General features: G+C 32.6%; 2 protein-coding genes and 1 pseudogene across 12 annotated transcripts; 2 read left to right on the forward strand and 1 right to left on the reverse strand.

The window, feature by feature from the left end:
- LOC144468370 (flexible cuticle protein 12 pseudogene) overlaps positions 1-352 on the forward strand; it is a 997-nt pseudogene extending 645 nt beyond the window's left edge.
- Positions 353-1,345: 993 nt separating this feature from the next.
- LOC144468254 (uncharacterized) lies at positions 1,346-7,027 on the forward strand. 3 transcript variants are annotated; one of them, XM_078177575.1, is made up of 9 exons: positions 1,346-1,438; positions 1,704-1,948; positions 2,036-2,195; positions 2,665-2,777; positions 2,858-2,989; positions 3,068-3,275; positions 3,405-3,549; positions 3,623-3,737; positions 4,022-7,027. In XM_078177575.1, the coding sequence occupies exons 2-9, from the start codon at positions 1,757-1,759 to the stop codon at positions 4,175-4,177; spliced, it is 1,221 nt and encodes a 406-aa protein (XP_078033701.1). In that variant the 5' UTR covers positions 1,346-1,438; positions 1,704-1,756; the 3' UTR covers positions 4,178-7,027. The 3 variants fall into 3 exon arrangements, with proteins under 3 accessions (XP_078033701.1, XP_078033700.1, XP_078033702.1); XM_078177576.1 differs by lacking the exon at positions 1,346-1,438 and adding an exon at positions 1,489-1,513; XM_078177574.1 differs by lacking the exon at positions 1,346-1,438 and having other exon boundaries at positions 1,459-1,948; positions 4,022-7,026.
- A 522-nt stretch (positions 7,028-7,549) lies between these two features.
- LOC144468252 (uncharacterized) lies at positions 7,550-20,382 on the reverse strand. 9 transcript variants are annotated; one of them, XM_078177568.1, is made up of 12 exons: positions 19,831-20,382; positions 18,949-19,054; positions 17,729-18,124; positions 16,682-17,199; positions 16,469-16,610; positions 16,059-16,391; positions 15,725-15,969; positions 15,315-15,580; positions 14,715-14,936; positions 11,574-11,657; positions 11,272-11,489; positions 7,550-10,742 (listed from the first exon to the last, which is right to left on the reverse strand). In XM_078177568.1, the coding sequence occupies exons 2-12, from the start codon at positions 18,997-18,999 to the stop codon at positions 10,269-10,271; spliced, it is 2,949 nt and encodes a 982-aa protein (XP_078033694.1). In that variant the 5' UTR covers positions 19,000-19,054; positions 19,831-20,382; the 3' UTR covers positions 7,550-10,268. The 9 variants fall into 9 exon arrangements, with proteins under 9 accessions (XP_078033694.1, XP_078033696.1, XP_078033693.1 ...); XM_078177570.1 differs by having other exon boundaries at positions 11,272-11,657; positions 17,729-17,819; positions 18,017-18,124; positions 19,831-20,381; XM_078177567.1 differs by having other exon boundaries at positions 11,272-11,657; positions 17,729-17,935; positions 18,017-18,124; positions 19,831-20,381.
- Positions 20,383-20,905: the final 523 nt, after the last annotated feature.

Raw genomic sequence — 20,905 nt, forward strand, 5'->3', positions numbered from 1 at the left:
ACCGAAAAATTTGCATAAAATATTTTATTCTTTCTAGATCATTGTCTTCGCCGCCCTTGTGGCCATTGCTGCAGCAGCACCAGCTTTACAAGAACCGGAAGTTGTACTCCTTAAAGAGACTCCGTCTGATAATGTTGGTCTCGGTAACTACAATTATGGTTTTCAACTGTCCGATGGTTCTTCCAAACAAGAAGCAGCAGAATTAGTTAATGGCGGCACCGATGGTCAATTCCTCAAAGTTCGTGGCAGTTTCTCATTCGTCGACCCAGTTACCAACGTTGCTTACACCGTCAACTATGTTGCCGACGAGAATGGTTTCCACCCTGAAGGAGAGCATCTTCCACAAAATTGAATTTTTCCGAACCACACCTGACACCCGACTGATCTTGTGAATATCAAGCCAACCATTAGACCGCAATAATCAATCCTAATCTCCATTGAAACTAAAGGTCAAATTACTTCAACGTTTTCTATTGAAAACATTTGTATATAACATTTATTCATCAGTCTCCTTCCTTGTAACAATGTTGTTGATGTTGAATAAAGGCGAAATTTATTAAAACAAAAAAATACCTAATTTTTGAGATGCTTCTTTGATATCTCCATTTGTACCAGCACTCCATTTTCGTGTGTGAAAAACGGTGATTGGTTAACGCTCATATTTCATCTGCGGTATTATACTGTATTATTGTATTGTATATTACAGTAACGGTACTATTAGAGTAATTTTAAAACAACAGTAAACTTCGATTGAAATTAATCGATTGGACAGTTGTAATTAGAAATTATCTTTTGCAATGAGAAGAAGAATGGTTGAACAGCTGTATTGTTGATCTTCTTTTAAAAAACTACAACTAATAATATATTATACTATACTTAAATGTCGTACAATAATTATCAGCAATCATGTATAATATTATATACTGTAGGGTACATGTTGTGCCCTAAAACTTCCCCAAATGTGCCCTAACATTGCTCCAAAACAACCTTAAATCTACCCTAAAACGGTACCAAATCTGTCCTGAAACTGCACTAATGTAGTAATTAGCTGAGATTTCTCCTACGTTGGTAAATGTAGTCGACAATTCTACAAAGGGGAAAGTACAAGTAGAATATCGCGCCGCATGTTCAAATGGAGCACCGAATTGCTTACCATTCACTGACATATGTAATCTCTACGAACTACCAAGTAATCTGATGAACCAACTGATAGTCTGGAATGTGCTGCAGAATGTGACAGTAGGGAAACTAGACTGTGTTAACGATTTTACCATTGGAAATTGCCATTCGAATCTAGTAGCATCATCCAATCCCACTTGTAAGGTCTTCCCTCCACCACTTTGCAGCACATTCAAAACCACCCCTTGTGTTGATACCTTGTCTTCGACGAAACTAATTTGAATTATTTAGACTTAAGCACCATCTATAGAAAATTGAGGTAAACACGTATACAAACGCTTTGCAAATTTGACACGTTGAATCTCGTGCTGTATTACTGTACGTACACACGTATGTACGTTTTCACAATTATAATATAAATAGTTATTACATTTATTTTCATGGATGTCGTTAACTGAACTACGGTATCTCAATATTTGAGGATATAAAGATTGCAATAATGCCTTTTGTAAACGTTGACGTGACTCCGAGACATTGAAAAACACTATTATTTAACAAGTTTTACTTGCTACGTGTCATTTAAGGTTAGGATCGGACAGAGGATTACCGCAATATGACTGAATAACATACGTTTAATATGCCGAAATTTCGAATGCTTCCACGAACATCGCGGATTGTGGCATTATGTTCCGCCGCGCATTTTATAAACGCGGCGGATCGAGTAATAATGCCTATTGCGATCGTTGCAATGACCGAAGAGTATAAATGGAGTTTATATTGGCAAGGTTGGATACTTTCTGCTTTTGCCTTCGGTTATTTTACTAGTCAGGTACGGTGAAATATTCAATATTTACATTATATATTGAAAGCAATGAGTTGTTAGGATATTTTGTTTAAATCATCTTTTTTAAATCAGATTATTGGTGCAAATACAGCGAGTCGTTTTGGATGCAAAACAGTATTAATGTTTGCAGTTTTATTATGGTCTATTAGTACAATAATAACACCAATTCTGGCACAATCACTTCCATTGCTCATTATATGTAGAGTGCTTTTAGGATTAGGAGAAGGTTTAGGTAAAGTATCATAAAAAACATAATCTTAATATTTCATATTCTATCACTATAATGATTCTAAATGGGAATGAGTCCAAAACATAAAACAAGATTTTGTTACCTAAGGTTATATTCCTGAGAAAACGTATTTGATATCAACTATTAATTACATATTTTATTGAACAAGATATTTTACAATCTTTACAGAATATGTTTGAACTTAATGTCCATGAAAATAAGATGTGTAGTTATCATAAGTAATTATATATATAAAAATATTTGTATATATATAACAAGCTCTCAAATGAATAAATTATATTCAGATAATAGATTATCCCTGTACACGTGTGATCAACAAATATTAAATGAGATTTCATATGAACAAATTTTTTTCTACACTTTCAATTTATTGTTTCCCATAGAATCACCAGCCTTCATCTTATAATAAGATTTGCATTGTGTCCTTTATCAAAGACTATAATGTTTTTAGGTCTGCCAGTTATTTTTCACTTGTTTGCTCATGCTATTCCTGTAGAGGAACGGTCTCGTGCATTTGGATATCATATAGCTGCTGGTTCGATTGGACAAGTAGTTGCATCCATTGTAGGTTTAACTTTTCTATAATCTAACATTTCTTCACTGCTTCATAGTTTATATAACTTCAATTGAGAAATTCTTTTCAGTTTTGTTCGCGTTTACCATGGCAAACAGGATTTTATTTATTTGGAGCAGTTGGAATTGTATGGTCACTTTTATGGTTATTACTTTATCATGAAACAAACTCTCAGGAAGATATTCCTTTATTTGTACCTAAGGTAGTTTTACATTTCCTTTCAATTAAAATTATAAATTGAAATAAACTTAAACCTCATCAAGATTTTATTGTTTTTAAGGTGCCGCAAAACAGAAATTTGCGATGGACCGAATTTATCACTCATTGGCCTTTATGGGCATTGTACATAGCACATTTTGCAATGAATTGGAGTAGTTATATAATAATGCAATGGTTGCCTACTTACTTGGCAAGAAATTTGTCTGCTAATAAAGAAAGTATTAGTTTAACAGCGCTTCCGTATATTGTAAATTCGTTTGTTGGAATCGGTAGGTGTCAATCAACAAGGAAATTCTGATGCACAGAAATGTATTTTTATGTTTATTATTCACTATATTTCGTGCACTATAAACGTTTCTGATAATACATATAAATAATTGAAATATATTTATTTACAGTTGCTGGTCACAGTGCCGATACCCTCATACAAAAGAGGTGGACTGTTTTATCTGTAAGAAGATTAATGACAAATATAGGTTTAATAGGGCCTGGTGCATTTTTAGTAGCATTTTGTGCTGTGGATAATTTACTTTCTGCAGTAATGTTAGTACTAAATTGGATGTTACAAAATTGTACAATGCATAAAATTTGTATTATAACTTTTTATTCATTATAGCTTTGTTTCAATATCAATGGGACTTTGCGCATGTAATGCTGCTGGCCATCTTAGTAATCATGCGGATGTAGCACCAAATCATGCGGGTATCACATTTGCAGTTTCTAATACTATTGTAAGTTTCAATTATCATTCATTAAAAAAAAACACCGTGACGATTGTTGTGAAAAACTTTTTCCTAAGGGTTTCTACATCGATATGTTTAAAAGTTTAAACAAATACGTAATACACATAAACGTTTTAAATTAGTATTATCAATCTCTTTTTCTTAGAATGTTTTTTTACAATTTTTATTTAATTTCGGAAAATACAAAGAACAGAGGGATTGATTTTTAAAATCCTCATCATGGTGTGTCTTTTTAGTTGTAATATGGAAAACAAATTAATATATATTTTTAGGCGACTATACCGGGTATTTTATGTGGTCCATTAACGGCGGAATTAGTGACGGCTTCACATGGTCGTTGGATGCCAGTCTTCGTGTTAGCAGCGGCAATCAATTTCACAGGAGCCATCATATATCAAAGTCATAGTTCTGCACTTCCAGTGTTGTGATATGCTCCAATGAAAAACGAACTCACAAGTGTTTATCGTCAAAGTCAACTAAATTTTACGATCGATAAAAACTTGCCGCGAAAATGTACCTTCAAATCGTGTTCATTGCACACAATTCTTTTAAAACAAATTTTTATCGTGAACACAGGGCACTAGTATGGCACGTTTGTACATCACACATTGTTTAGCTGAAGACATATCAAAATACAAGGCATATACGCTGTAAGTTCCATACCGCTCTCATTCAGTAAACAATCGTCGCAGTATTAGAGCAGTTTAGTTGTTATAAATAGTGCCATAGTTCTATGCACTCAGAGGAATTGGTGGTAATTATTTATCTTACCACTGACTTTACTGAATTTGATGATCTTAAAATATGTTATTAGTAACATATACTCAGTGACAAATTATCACTGAATAGTCGATCTGTGACATATACAATTAGCCATAGGAATACATTTGGTGTAGAAATATTATTTAATTACTCTGAACAACGTTTTCCTATGCATGTTACTGTCGTTCAGTCTAAATTTCCGAGGTGTATACGAAATATATTCGGTACTACATTTATTTAATACTATGTAAATCCATCTACAGTAGGATATATAATTATTATAGTCTATATAACTGCACGCATAATAATCGGATCTGGGAAAGGCCTGAGTTAGTGATTCACAATAACGTGAATATCTAGATCAGATTTGAATAAGGCCTTACTAACTACACTTCTCTATGTTCCTCAGAAACGAAGACTACATAGTATTAACATGCATAGGACACAATTGTTATAAATAATGACGTTGGCAACCTATTTTATGGTCACCAAAATTTATGAGGTATGCTTTAAGATAAATAATTACCGAATTAGTTAAACTCATTATTTACTAGTAAAAAAGAAGAAAATGACCTTAGTAATTATAATTGTTTTTTAATTTGTATGTCTTTTTATCAACGTAAAAAAGATATATTGTGATATGTATGTATAAAAGATAATGAAACTTTTATTATTCATATAAAAAGGGAATGTATATTCTGTAAAACATAAGACATATATATGGATACAAAAAACGAAATTTAATTTTCACATGTTACTTTTAAAATTTATTGACCATGAAACATAATAATTTATACTCCTAATGGTATGACGGCTACTTCTGTAGTACCGCGCACCAAAATTACAAACGTGATAGATACAGTGGCGGACATATACTTATGAACACAGACACGTTCAAGAATTTTGTTGTATTTTATGCTATGATGAAAATAGATAACTTGTTTTTCTTATACTCATAGGTAACGTAATCAATGTTCTATATGTAATCATCATATCATTAATTGAATGTTGATGACAAATATAACATTAAAAATTATAATATTCCTTGCTCTAATTTCCAGTAACGTGCGCTTACAATTGCAAAGTGCAAGAATAGAATAATATGTTTAATTACTTTGTTTTACATAACACATGAAATTAATATTTCGTGGGGCGTGTACAACATCGTTTAAACGAATTTGGTCTAACGAGTAGTTCGAAAAATTTACAAAGAAGTTTGCTTAAACTAGTATCAGTGTGGCATAAAGATGTAATGGGATAAATGTAGTGAGGTATTACATAGTCTAATCAATTTCATTAACAAAATGTTGAAACAAGTAATTTTTTATAAAGTAATATAATGTTATTATTGTTATCTTATTTAAAACAGGCTGATAATTTAAATTTAAAAAGTTGGTAGAATATATAAATTTATGCCATCATTATTAAGAATATGCCTCGAATCACTGAAATTGAGGATCATTTTGCTTATTTGGCCATTAACAAATATTTTGCGGTTTTGTTGTAAATTGTTGTACACGTAAGTATCCGTTGAAATATGATCTTTTTCTAAACTCTGTTTAGAATGAAAACAATTTCGCAAAATCAGAAATGTTAAAATAAACAGAAAGTTACTTGAAAGCACTTGATGAAAATTATTGAATATTACATAATTTTTGAAATGAATACACTGAAACTGTAACTAATGTCATGTTCATAAATATACATTCGTCACCGTGTAAGAATCAACATTTTATAATATAAAAAAACTCGGTCTTTAATAGCAATTGCTACAAATCGTCAACGCACAATTTTGTTTCAAAAATCGTTGTTATTCTACTTCTCAAATAGTTGATCGATGTCCCTGCTTGCGAGGAACATCACTTCCGACGTTTCCTAATTGAGACAAACTAAAATCTTTATGTATATCCGCATACGCGTGTTAATTGTACATGATTTTATTCTTTTGAAGACTTGAAACAATTTGTTCATTTATTATTTTGACTCTCCTCATATTTGATTATTTATATTGGTTACCTTTACATAGCTGTAAAGTGCTAAGAGATGACTGTAATGAAAGATTGATTGGCAATCAATGCCATTGCACGATATTCTTACTATGTATTTTATAATAAAACTAAATAAATAAAACTTTATTTTACTTACGCACCTCCAACTGTAAACTCGAGGACCACCAGGGATTCGCGGACCATAGTTTAAGAATTGTTCTAGAGGTTGCCATATCCATCCGAGATACATTATAAATGGATTTTATACATGTTAACGGCGCGCATTAAAAATATTATTATGCTCAGAATGAAGTTTTCCCCAAGAAAATGTATTTTGTATTCGTGTGAAATTTACCAAGGTACTTGGCGGAATTTGTATCATCCACGGGGGTTTAAGAAGTAGAAAAGGCAGACCGTTTTTCGGAGCGGCCGGCTTATCTTCAATTTAATAAATATTGTTTTGACGCAAGCTAACATATAAGAAATGTGTATTCGAGACCTTTGGGCGTCATCACCTAGGACTGCTTCAGGCTAAAAATCTTCTACCTGCAATCTATTTCTACTTAGCAGTGTCGCCTCTTGGCAAGGCAATTAAAGATGTGGTGATTGGGATATTGAACAGGCTCACATGACGAAACTGACAAGCTTATTCGCAAAGAAGGTAGCAGACTGCTAAGGTTTACCGATCTGTAATATGAATCTTCTTAGCCAATCTAAAGGAATTGAGCATGATGTGTATTCTTCGGAGTGAGTTTGGTTGAGACATTCCCTCTCGGCAAATCATTCCACAAATGATGAAGAATTTTAACAAGCTCGAAACTGTAAGACCATTTTTCGATTTCGACTCTGTTATATAATCTTACTTGTTTCAAAGTCATAGTATTATATTAACTTTGGTACACTATACACTACAAGTATTTATTCAGTTCACTTAACACTATTAACAGTGTAAGTTCTAAAAATGACCTAATAATATTGAAATAATCGTATTATTTATATAGTGTTGTAATTTAAAAAAATTAACGTTCGCAGATATGTATTTCTACAGAATTACTCTTTATACTAAAAACTGTATAGTTTTATTTGTAAGATATAACTAAAACATGGGAAATTGTTACATATAAGACAAGACGCATAGTGTTCACATTTAACATAACACCAGTGTATATTGTGTCACAACTGGGATACATAATATTACAATGGTGCATAATAAAATTCTATACATATTTTGTTCTATCTAAAGTAAATCATATCTTGAATTCTTTCCTTCACCACCATATTTCGCTTTGAATCGAAGCGTTTGTTTTACATTTCTATAACACCAGAAACATGTGATTACTACATGTAATTTGCATAAAATGAAGGGTACAAATGTTCACGTAAAAGTAACTAGGTACTGACTGTGCCATTCAAAAAATATATACGCTATACAGCACAAAATCGCTTCAATTCAAAGAGAATAGTTGGATCTGATATTTGCTTGCTGTCTTCGAAAACAAGCAGAAAACTAAGTCTCTTAAAAGCATGAACCAACTCTTAATTTTATTTTTATAACGTCTATTATTAATAATTCATATAAACATTATTCCTATGTATTCCTTTTTAAATTTTATAGCAAATTGCAAGGAGCGATGCCACGATTAAATTGTGTAGGAATTCTTTACACATACCATTGGAAATATTACTTGCTCCAAGTGTGTTCGGTGCGGCATCATTTTTATCTTTGTATTCGTTTACAGTATATATACATAATGTATATAAGCCTGAGCAGTATATATATTATACATATATATTTGTTCTTCCTTTATAGATGGTATCTTTGCACAAACTTAATGCGTTTTTCTCTTACGAATATAGTGAAAATCTTACATTTCGTATGTAACATACATTTGCGTCACTCGTGCAGTGACCCTGCAGTATAGTTAATTTTTCCCCTCGTTACTTTAAATAGTACATGATACCTAATTGTTTAAATATACTTAGTAATATTTGTTATAATATATTAATCTAGACTCCTATGGAGTGACGAACATTATCGTACACAAACTCCATACGGTGTATGCACCCACATTAATAAATTTCATGATCTTCCGCATGTTTGTTCAATAATCATCGTTAATATTAATCACAATTAATGTAAGCCTGGTGATGCGGAAACTGGTTAGATGTAATTGCAAACTTTTTGTAGGAATTGACCGTATTTATCAATATCGAGTGCTCTTTTAAATACGTGATACATTTAGGTAACTTTGCACGACACAACTATGTGCCGCAGAACCAAGCTTACAAATTTCATTGTATCTTAAGTGTAAATACGAAATACATAGCCTTACAAGATCGCTAGAGTTGTAACATTTTACTCCTCGAATAGACAATACACAAGTATCGTAAATTATTTAAAATTAATTTTAAAAAATCTTAATTTATCAATATAACATTTTTCTGATTCAAGCATAGGTAAACACACAGAACTGCTATCGCTCGATCTCATTTTTTTGTGTTCAAGATCCAGAATAATTGTGGTATTTGTCGCAGATATCTCTTAAGCAAAATCGGCATAGTTTATATTGCACTCAATTACAGTGATTAAGTCTACATGGAAAACAATGGTTAGAGCTAAAATAAACATTTTTCTTTTTAAACTACGCGCCAATCAATTAAATTAAAGTATATATATATATATATCTAAGAAATCTGAAAATTATGTATTATTAGATGTAAAAGCTTTTTTAATTACGTTTGCATAGAGTTTTTGCGTAAATAATGGAGCATACAATTGTTTAATGTATGTTATATATAAAATTTGTTTATCTATATCGAAACTCAGACTACCAAACAAATAAATTGGTAAAATATCTTTTAAAAATATTTCGAAATTTGTTGTGTTCGTTTAACTTTTCATTAAACTTGATCCAATCGTACAATATCACTTCAAACCTAATGAGATCGTCTAATTTCGTCCAAGTCGTAGCACAAAATGTAATTTTAACACAAAAATTAGTACTATTAAACGATAAAGAATTGAAATAATAAATTTGTAGTTTGGAATTGTACAATATTGATATTGTGCATAGAGTATATATTTAACTTGAATTAAAAATACATTTTGTACTGTAAGCAAAACCTATGTACCACTTTTAGTACAGCATATTAAATTTTGTCAAAATTTAGTTTCCTTGTTATTAGCAGATTCATTAATTATTTATAAGAAACTACGTTAGAAAAGTAAAACGGTGACATATTGGTACGATGATTAGAGCCTAATTGCAATCATATTAACTACAAATTGATGTGTGCTCATTGTAGAAACGCGTATTCCTGAGTTTACGTCATAAGGTGAATTGTGAAAGCTATGAATATTCTTCCTTTTGTAAATGAGCTACTAAAAGTATTGATACAAGAAAAAGGAAAAAAGAAAAAAAACGAAATAATTGAAACTTTGGATAATACGCTACCTTTGTAGCAGCAGTTATTCTTCAATTTACATTCACATATAAACTTACTTGCTCGAAGCTGCTGTCGAATATTGCGGCAAACATTTCAACCCAATAAAATGTCTGTTCTTACAACATTCACAAAAATACTAGTGCGATGCATAACAACACTTTGATCAACTTTCATAGTCACAGAATTCGTTAGTTTTTCCGTTTAGAAAAAAACGCAATGACTCACTTTTCTAATCAACAATACAAACGTTCATCATATATACTACTCTCATCAATCACTTTCCTTTAATCAAATGCTTCCACATCGTTTTCCTTGATTTGGTTTAGTAAGAGGTTAATACACCAGGTGGAGTGGGTACAACGACTGTGTGTTGCGGCACTACAGGTGGCGCCGGCGGTGCCAGCGGATGGCCAACCAAAACTGCTGCTGCCGGGATCGGCAAAACTCCAGATTGAGGAATGGCTGACGGTGTACTGACTTGCGTCGGTGGTCCTTCTGCTGCGTGTTTTCTTAAATGTCTCAACATATTGCCCTTTTCCACGAAAGTTTTTCCACAATCTGGACAACTGTGCGGTCGTTCGTCTGAGTGGGATCGTCTGTGTGACACCAAATGTCCCTTACACATGAAGTCTTTAGGACATAGGTCGCAACGGAACGGTCTTTCAGCATTGCTTCCTTTATTATGCGAACGCATGTGAAACAACAGGTTACCCTTTAGTGGGAAACTCTTGCCACATTCAGTACATACAAATGGACGTTCGCCAGTATGACATCTCATATGATTTACAAGGTGTTCCTGTAACAATAGAATAGAAAATCGTTTTATCTAATGTTGTATTTGCGAAATTCGTTATTTTCCTTTTATTATTTTCTAGCGCAGTTATTGATTTTCTCGGAACTTCTATTTTTCATTTTATAGTTTAACACATTCTAAATTAAATGTCATTCATTTATGATCAGCGACTATATATCGTCCGTCCTCACTGTGAAACATTGATTGGATATGCCAAGTGGTTGTTAAAGCAGTCTGCGACCACGACTGATTATGATAAGCATATTAATATTTGATTTGTTTCAGATTAGATTTACTTATAGTCTTGTTTTAAGCTGATGGAATATACATAAATGGCAAACTGCCATTCTTAATATGTATGATATATGTATGACATTTCAATACTGCTAGAAACAAGTCTTCATTAAAAAATTCTTGTAGTAAAGTGCACTCTCAGTTATAAAAACACAAGTATAAACAGGTTTAAAGACTTCTTTTTTACAACCTATTAAACAAATGCTAAAATAAAACATGCAATTTTTGAAAATCTTACCTTTCTTGTGAATGGTTTCGAACACACATTACAACAATGTGAAGAATCTCCGGTATGTTGACGGAGATGATTATTAAGGTGTTCTTTCCTAGTGAATGTCCTCTGACAGAATTCACACCTATGCGGTGATTCGCCAGTGTGAATACGGACATGATTCGTTAAATGCTCCTTACGAGTAAATGACTTGGAGCAGAAGTGGCATCGGTGTGGCGATTCGCCTGTATGTTGACGCACGTGATTTGTCAAATGTTCCTTCCTCGTGAAGGATTTGGTGCAATACTGGCACTTGTGCGGTGACTCACCCGTGTGCTGCCTGACGTGGTTCACCAGGTGATCCTTTCGCGTAAATGCTTTTGGACAGTACTGACAGCGGAAGGGCGTCTCCCCTGTACATTTCACAACCATTATTATAATTTCTCCTCGCCGTTCCAATAGACACTTACACTCTAGAATCTTTATTGTTACTTGATGAAATGTTTCAATCGAATATACAGAGTAAACCATCTAACACTTTCATTTTAACTGTCTCCATTGTTTTCAATGATACAAGAAAATACATAAAGACAAATTTTTGCTATAGTGAAGCATCTATCTAATAAAGATTTTTCCTTAAGGTCACATTTTACGATATTTCAAACACATCACCGTTTTCTTTTAATGAGATGATCTATTTTAATTAGTGTAACATTGTAGTTGATAAAAAAACAATTTGAGAGTTTGCACAAAGGAAACCCTATTATAATGCAGGAAGCATAAACGTCGTCCTTGGTTATAACGTTACCTTAATCATAATATGCCATCCCATTCAAAACGAAAAACGACGATTATTTTGAAATATCGTAAAAGATGATCAGGTGAAAAAAACCTTTATCAGGATAATTAACCCACTGAAACACAGCCTTTGTCCATAGAAGTTTACCATAACATCAAAAAATGGGGAAGTTTCAAATAAAAATATTAAATATCCATCCTGTATACTGAATATAACATAACATAAATTTTTTACATGATTATCCTAATAAATCCTATTGCATTGAAAATCAATTTTGTCAACAATGCTTATAGTACTATTTAAGCAGATTTGTATAAGTTTTTCTTTATCATTTGAGAAAGATATAAATTGAAAGCAGCGACATTAAACATGATGTAGTAGACATGAATTTGTTTAATTACAGCTACGTTTTCAAAATGTAATCGATCAATGTTATTTTCCTGTAAATTTCTGATGCCATACAAAAGTTTTCTTCATTATTCATTACACTACAAGTTTTCATTATTATATTATAAAAATTGTAAATTTTAGCTACAGTAGTTTATTTTACTGACTTGATAATGTTTGTCGCTAAAAATTTCGTGAAAAATTATCTAAATGTAGAAATCCTTCATAAACTAATTATTAAAAGTTTTATGAATAGTACGAAAACGATTGCATTATGAGCATTAAAGTCCGTGTTGTACAAATATTAGAAATGCAGGTTTACATATACATATAAAACACGATTCAAATTGTTGTCTGTGATAATGCAGTACCTCCAAGATGTAATAAGTATTTCAGTCATGACTTTTTTGAAAGACTTTTTTCTTGATAAACTATTGAACGGTGTATTACAAATTAAAATCAATTTAAAAACAGATCTGACGACCATATCATATTGAAAAGGAATTTCAATGCTAACATATTGTTAGCAAATATCAGAAAGACTGAAGATGTTAACTACATCACAAAGCAATTCTTTTATCCATCTTGTTATAACACCCTTCGCCTTATACATTATATTATGTTAATAAATATTAATTTATTGCAATCAATCCTTCGTCCATAAGATAAAACAGATATTGTTACACGAATATGTTACAGAAATGGTAATAAATTATATATTTCCCAAAATGATAAAAAGCTATAATCTGCTCTTTATGGTATCAATAGCGTAACAAAGATGATTTTGAATGTATAGCACTTACCTTGAAACACCTTGAATATACACACAGGGTGGACCACATACAATACTGCAAGTTATTTTTTCGAAGATTGTAGTAAATGTTGACAAAGTTTTCAGTTTCATAGCCAGGGGTATTAATTAGTAGCTAATAATTCTACATATAAAAAAAGAAGTCAGTTCAGCAACGATCAAAGATAATATTGAATTGGTCAAATTGAACAAAATCAAGCTATTTTTTGTTTAAATTGGACTCAGCTGAATTGATTTTCTTCTGTTTCGTTCAACATGATCCACGTGATCATGTTGTCAGAAAATGTGATCTTTAGTTTTACGTGGAAAATATGAAAAATAAATTGGAATGTTATCTGCTTTAACAGTAACATTGAAATTATCTATACAATGTACTCACTGTTCTATAATAGATGTAACATGAATATAAATTATATCGCATATGACATTGAAGAAAATTTTGCCGTCATTTCACAAAATTTTCGAAAAAAATATAACTTGCAACAATTTATATTGCCTGGCCTGCATACGCATATATGTACACATATGTATACATAAATATACAGTATGTCTGTTTTTAAGCTGAATGGTCAAACATTTTCAAAATATAAATGATATGAACAAATGTTTCAGATGAAATTTGTGCGAAACCAAGAAGCAGCATATCATAGTCTTATTTATTTAATTTATTCCATTCAAAATTGTTAAGCGGAAAGCTGCATTTTTATTAAATACTTTTATGGGTCACATTGAAACATTCTCATGATAGAGATGCTCATAAAGATCGATTCTTCAAAGATTGGCATCCCTATTTCATAGTCTCCTACACGAAGCCATACATACACACTTGTATCTTTTATACAATTTGTTGTCGAAATATAATCTGCTAAAGTTTTAATACCACCGGAGTTAGCGTCACCTGATTTATAATAAGAGAATAATGCAGGGAAAGATTATATCTCGACAATAGATTGTACAAAAAGTACAAATGTGGGAGATTCTGAAAACATCTTGAAGAATATTTCACTGATGACCTTTAGTGGACGTTTCAAAGTTATTGCAAAGTCAAATAAACAAGAGCTGAACAAGAACTTATACGCTTTTTATATGTTTCATGTTCTGTTTCAAGCCAGACACACTATACACATATATACATACTATACTATAGACATATATGCATTTATACATATGTATATGCACATACGTTTTGCATGCAAGTATGCAAGCAAGTTTGAGGTAAAGATCGGTTAGAAGCGAAAGTGGAATTACAGTCGTGAAGCAAATGCCAATAAATGACAATCTTACGAACTGATTTATCGCGACTGTTGGATGTAAACGAATGGTTTTGTGTGTATCAATATGAATGATATTATGAAAAATGAGTCCCTAAGGCGTTCCTTAACTAAGTAATTTCACTAGGCATGTATAACTACTTTTAGAAACAAATATTAGAATCGGTTGTCCGTGAAGTGGACATCTGCCAACCGCTCTCACCTGTGTGTTGGCGGATGTGGTTAACAAGGTGTTCCTTTCTGGTGAACGATTTGGAGCAGAAGCCGCATCGGTGTGGAGACTCACCCGTGTGCTGACGGACGTGGTTCAGGAGATGCTCCTTTCGAGTAAACGTCTTCGAGCAGAAATCGCAGCGATGCGGCGTCTCACCCGTGTGCCACATTATGTGGTTCGTAAAATGCTCCTTTCTCGTGAACGACTTACCTGTATTTGTAAACAACAAATAACATCAAAGTCACAAATGCAGATTACATTGTACAATTACTCTAATGAGCATATTTTAAAGCATAAGCAAATAATAATGTCAGAGAAGCTCCAAAACTCATCAACTCAAATAATAACAATTATATTTATATTAATTTCTACTTCTATTCCTAAAATTTCGCCTAGGTCGTACCTAGCACTACCTAGCCTCGAAGGCAGTGCACAATTTGAAATTCAAAATAAAGATTATTTTATTTAGATTTGCTTCGTATTATTTATGTACATGTAATTATTCATATTAATATTATCTTTTGGTACTGTTTGACGCTCTCAAGAGTTTCAAACTAATAAATAATAATCAAAAAGTGGCTTGCTTACCGCATATTTCACAACGAAATGGTGTATCATTGGTGTGTGAACGCATATGGTTTGCAAGATGTTCTTTACGTGTGTATTTCTTGCCACAGGCTTGGCAATGGTGAGGAGTTTCACCCGTATGCCACATGACGTGATTCATGAAGTGTTCCTTGCGAGTAAAGCTCTTTTTGCAAATATCACATCGATGTGGAGTTTCGCCTGTATGTTTACGAACGTGATTTACCATATGCTCTTTTCTAGTAAATGTTTTTGAACAGTATTGGCATCTGAAATATAAAATGAGAAATTATTTTAAAAAGTTTGATATAATCACATTTCCAGTACAATTTTTTGTACATTGGGAATAATACTTAAATTAATAGTAGCTTGGTAAAGCCAGCAAATAGAAATGAAAAGCTTTATACATTTACCTGTAAGGTGTTTCTCCAGTGTGACAACGTGTATGATTATCCAAATGTTCTTTTCTTGCAAAGCTTTTACCACATACAGTACAATTATATGGTTTATCAGTTGCGTGACGTTTCATATGGCGTTCCAACGATGGTGCATTTGCAAACACGTGAAAACATACTGTACAAGTGAACATAGACCCACCTAAGTGGCATTTACCGTGACGAGTCAAATCATTTGCATTCAAAAATGCTTTGCCACACACCTGTAGAATTTAATAATATGTAAAAATAATGGACAGAACTAAAATCGAACAATGAACAATGAATAAATGTGTCATAATATATTATGCACCTGGCAAGTAAAAGGTTTTCTTTCCGTATGATAACGACGATGTACGATAAGCTGATAACGGAACTGAAAAATTTTTCCACATATTTCACAAGCATGACTTCCAACTGACACAGGTGATGCACTTGGTCCTGGAGTAGCTTCGCCATCACTTGATTTAATATCAAACTTATTTAATTGAACTTGTTGCACAATTGGTGTTCCATTCTGTATAGTGGTAACTGTTTGTGTAGGAACTGTACTCCCAACTAAGGTGGTACCAGCTGCTATTTCACTCTGTAATTTCCCAAATACTTCGTGATATGCTAGAAGCTGATTAATATCTTCAACATTAACCTAAAGAATAGGGAGTAAATTTTACAATTACAGATTAGAAATGCTTATGCTGTATAAAATAGTATAATATATTTTACCTTGTACATATTTTGCACCATTTCAACACCAAGAGTTTTTGCTAAATCTTGTTCATTTCCAGCACTAATTTTCACAACGGAACCATCAGCTGTTCTTACATCCATCATATGACCTCCTGGTTTTAAATCTGGTACTTGGAATCTATACATAAATTATAATTTCACACCTCATATCATAAAACATTATACAATTTAATAAATAAGTAAACGTACTGTGTCATGTTTAATTGACGCAGCTCCTTTTCTTTTTCTGGTTTTTCAGTATTGTTTTGACTTCCACCTTCAGTAGAAGAATTTCCACTTATATTCACTCCAATTTGCTGTTGTTGTTGCATAAGGCTTTGTTGTATATCTTGAGATGTTTGTAACTGAAGGTCACACTGAACTTGACAGTGGACTTGATTATCACTACAACGTTCAGTTGTGCAACTTCCACCTTCATCTTTCACTTTATTATCATCTCTCTGTGCGTTTTGATTATGTGCAGTTGGTCCATTATTCTGAGCATTTTGATGACTTTGCATTTGATGATGAGATTGTTGCTGCTGCTGAGGTTGTTGCTGAGATTGTTGTTGCTGCTGCTGCGGCTGTTGTTGTTGTTGCTGATGCAGCTGCTGCTGTTGTGCCTGTATTTGTTGTTGCATTTGTGCATGTGCTGCCTGTAAATGACTGACACTGGTAGGTATATGTGCTCCGTCTAAATTAAGGCCTGGCAGAGATACTGGAATCTGCTAAATAAAATTACAAAACAACAATTACTATCCTTCCTTATAAAAATTTAAGTTTAATAAATAAATGATTAAAAATATAATATTATGCATTTTGAAACAATTTATTTTACATAACATATTTGAATTGATTAACACAACCAAACAAGCATAATAATAGCAATAAAAATCATTGTCAGATGTACCTAGTATCTATTTTAACTTATAATTAATATGCAGCAATAATAATGAAAATAATATTAATAATAATAATTATTATTATTATAAAAATGTAACAAATGCAATCAAATAAAAGACTGGTATAGCCAAAAAGTTTTATAAAAGTCCAAATCTAAAATTATTGATGTACAATTTTAAGTACGTCACATATTTATTGCAATACATAAATTTACTATCTACTCACACTTATATAGCATACAATATAGATACTATGTTACCACAATTCCTCCTAAAGGAGACTCTAACCTGGATATTCTACAAGCTACACTCAATAACTAAACATTGCAGAGTGCATACCTCTAAGTAAACAAACCTGAGGATTTGGTTGTAAAGAACTATGATGACTGCTAGTGCTAACTGTAGGTTGATGATGATGATGCGTAGGTGTTGACTGATGGTGTGAGCTGGAAGTTAACGCCATTTCTTGGTTCAATGAAGAGGCTGGCTCTTTGGAAGATGCCTCTCCACCTCCACTACTCCTGTGTGAGGAGTTGTGGTGGGAATGATGATAGACTGAGACCTGAGGTAGCGGTCCAGGAAACAGATTCGTGAGGACCCAATATTTAGCTACCGAGGAGGCTAACGCTACTGCTGTACCTACACGCAGGTCTGCGGATGAATGTGGGGTACTCCCAACATTGCCAAGACTAGTTGCTGTAGCCAAACCACCTGGATATGAAGGACGACCACTTTGACCCGCATTTACATCCTACCGATATACATTCAAACATTTATACAACATTGATAAAGCATGCAATAGCATGCACCAGGCCCACTTTCAATCAACAAATGCGCTAGATTCATTTCTATATTTTCAAAAGCACAAGACTCACAACAAATTAGGTTTAAATTTATATCAACATTGTTATTTATTATTACATAGAAGATTTGCCTATCAGAGAAAATAAATAATACAGTTATATACCTAATCCAATATTCTATGGTATTAATAAATATGCTATATAATTATGCTATAACATATATCACCTAAGCTCTTCAAAATTTCATAAGAAATACTAAAGACACATGTTATGCTACTTTTGAAAATTTATTATGCTCAATATATAAAACTATTTGTTTTTCTAAAATTTACATTACTAACAAGGCAAGCAAATAAATATAAAACATTCAAGCATGAACTACTTTATTAAAAGGTGCTACAAGCAGTGAAAGTTACGTTAAAAATGCTGTAATATGTGCACAAATTTTTACTACAAGATAATTTTGTTTCATATTACTAAAGTGAGTATGTAACCATACTACAATAATGCATGAAAAATAGGCATAAATAACAAAATACATTTTCACAAAAACTATTAAACATAAAATATTATGCTTTATGAATCATTTTTAGAAATTTTATATATATCCACTGTAGAAAGACTAGAATTTGATGTAAATAATCAAACATGATTTAATTGACACTAATCTTTATGTATCCTCCAATGATTTTAAAATTTAGTGTTAATGTCATATATCAATTGCGCATTTGTAGTTTGGTAAATAGCCTGTTTCAATTGAAAATATTCTTACCTCTTGTTGTGCCTGCGTAGTCGCTGGCAATGCATGCTGCTCACTATTCATCTTGGTTCACTGTAGTATGTTAACTAAACGTCTCTGATATAGTTTATTTTTCATCCTATAAAACAATTAAAATTGAATATTATTAACTAATGGAAACTAAATCATTTAAACAAAATTGTAATATCGAAATTAATTGCAAATACAGTTTTGTATTTCTCATAAAATATTCAATACCATTAAGTTCGATATATTTAGTAAACGGAAGAAAATATATATAATTATAGAACAGTTATTGCCCTTTGCACCATCAGAACTGACTAGTAACATAAATCTTCCTATTTAACCTCGAAATCATGTAATTTAGAATTAAAGAGGAAACAATTGTTTGAGTACAATAAATTCCAAAAAATTCGTCGGGTATAAACTTATTATTACATAATGTTCATACAGTAGGTTAATATTGGGAAATCAGTTTAGATCAGCATGTTACAGAAAGAAAAAAATCAAAGTTACTTTAACCTCGAAATTATTTAAGAGTTTTTTTTGCCAAGTGAGCGGGAAAAGGTGAGTCATCCTATAGAATCTTTTGAAAGCGAGAAACATAGAGAGCAAAACAGAAAATTGTTGGCGTACCAGTAACTCGTGGAAATACGCAGCTGTATTCCCACATTTGCTAGAAGATGCCGTAAATCCCCCCGCACTCTCGAGAGGATTCACGGGCACCATCTTCTGGTGTCTCTTAGGCATATGACGCGTCAATTATCGTGACTCGTAGAATGAGAACAAGAGGCCACAAAATGGAGGTTCCTTGGGATTCGAAGCAAGGAGATTCGAAGAAATGCTTCGAGAGTGCCGAAATGATAATCGAAAGAACTCAGAAAATAGACTCACGTGGTGTACGGTGCCGTCGGCGGTTCTGGCATCTCGCTCCGTCGGCCCTAGGCCGTCTTGTACACAGGGAGACACGCGTCCCGATGCAGGGGGGGACGCCTTTCGCCGCCTCTCGACGTCTCACCTCGCCACGGGTACCCACAAGCAAATCCCTGATAATGGCCACGCGCCCTCGCCCTCCACCTTCAGAATATATTCAAACCAAAGTCCGTAAAACTTAGGAAATGAGAGTGCCAATTTTGATCCAGGTAGACGCTAAACTACGCAACAATTTCACGAAAACACTGACAAGGTTCTACGTCCTCGCTGTTAACAGAAAATACGACACGACTGTCATGGCGTCCCTCACCCAACCCGTACGAACTTACGCGTTGATACAATCATTTAGTAAATCAAATTTTCATAAAATCCTATAAAGTAATCACTCGCTAAACAGATGTGCCACAACGAAATACAAAGATTTGACAAAATATTCCATAAATAAACCGTCAATTTTGTAATACGTCAAAATACAATACGTCAAGTGTCCTTTGTTAGCTCATTCGGTATGCGCGCGCAACATCCGGCTGCGTGCGCTATTTCGTAGCTTCCTGTATAAAAACCCGCCAATTTATAAAATGTGTTGAGATTCATGTTTTCTTGTTTGAAAAAACAATTATCGAATACAGACAATGTTCATATAAATATTCAAACAACTAAATAACAGAAAATATAGTTTACGCACCACATTATCAATATTGACTAGTGCATGTTTGCAATATCAAAATTTATAAAAATATTAGCATTTTATGTAATAATGATTGATTAAAGTAGAAAATAGGGATTTTTAATTAATTCTTAAATAACTTTACTATTTTACTTTTAAAACTTCCTGACACGTATATACCTAAAAACTCTAGATACAACACATTTCAAATTTCTAAAACAATTTTATTACATACTATAAATTAAAATATAATCGCGTTTTTAATTTAAAAAGATGCTAATGATGCATAATTCTTAAAATCTGTATTGAGAAGGGAAAGGATCATATATTTGAAGAAATTAGTGATTCTTTATTTTACATAGACATATA

This window comes from Augochlora pura, chromosome 4, assembly GCF_028453695.1.
Source record: "Augochlora pura isolate Apur16 chromosome 4, APUR_v2.2.1, whole genome shotgun sequence".
NCBI lineage: Eukaryota > Metazoa > Arthropoda > Insecta > Hymenoptera > Halictidae > Augochlora > Augochlora pura.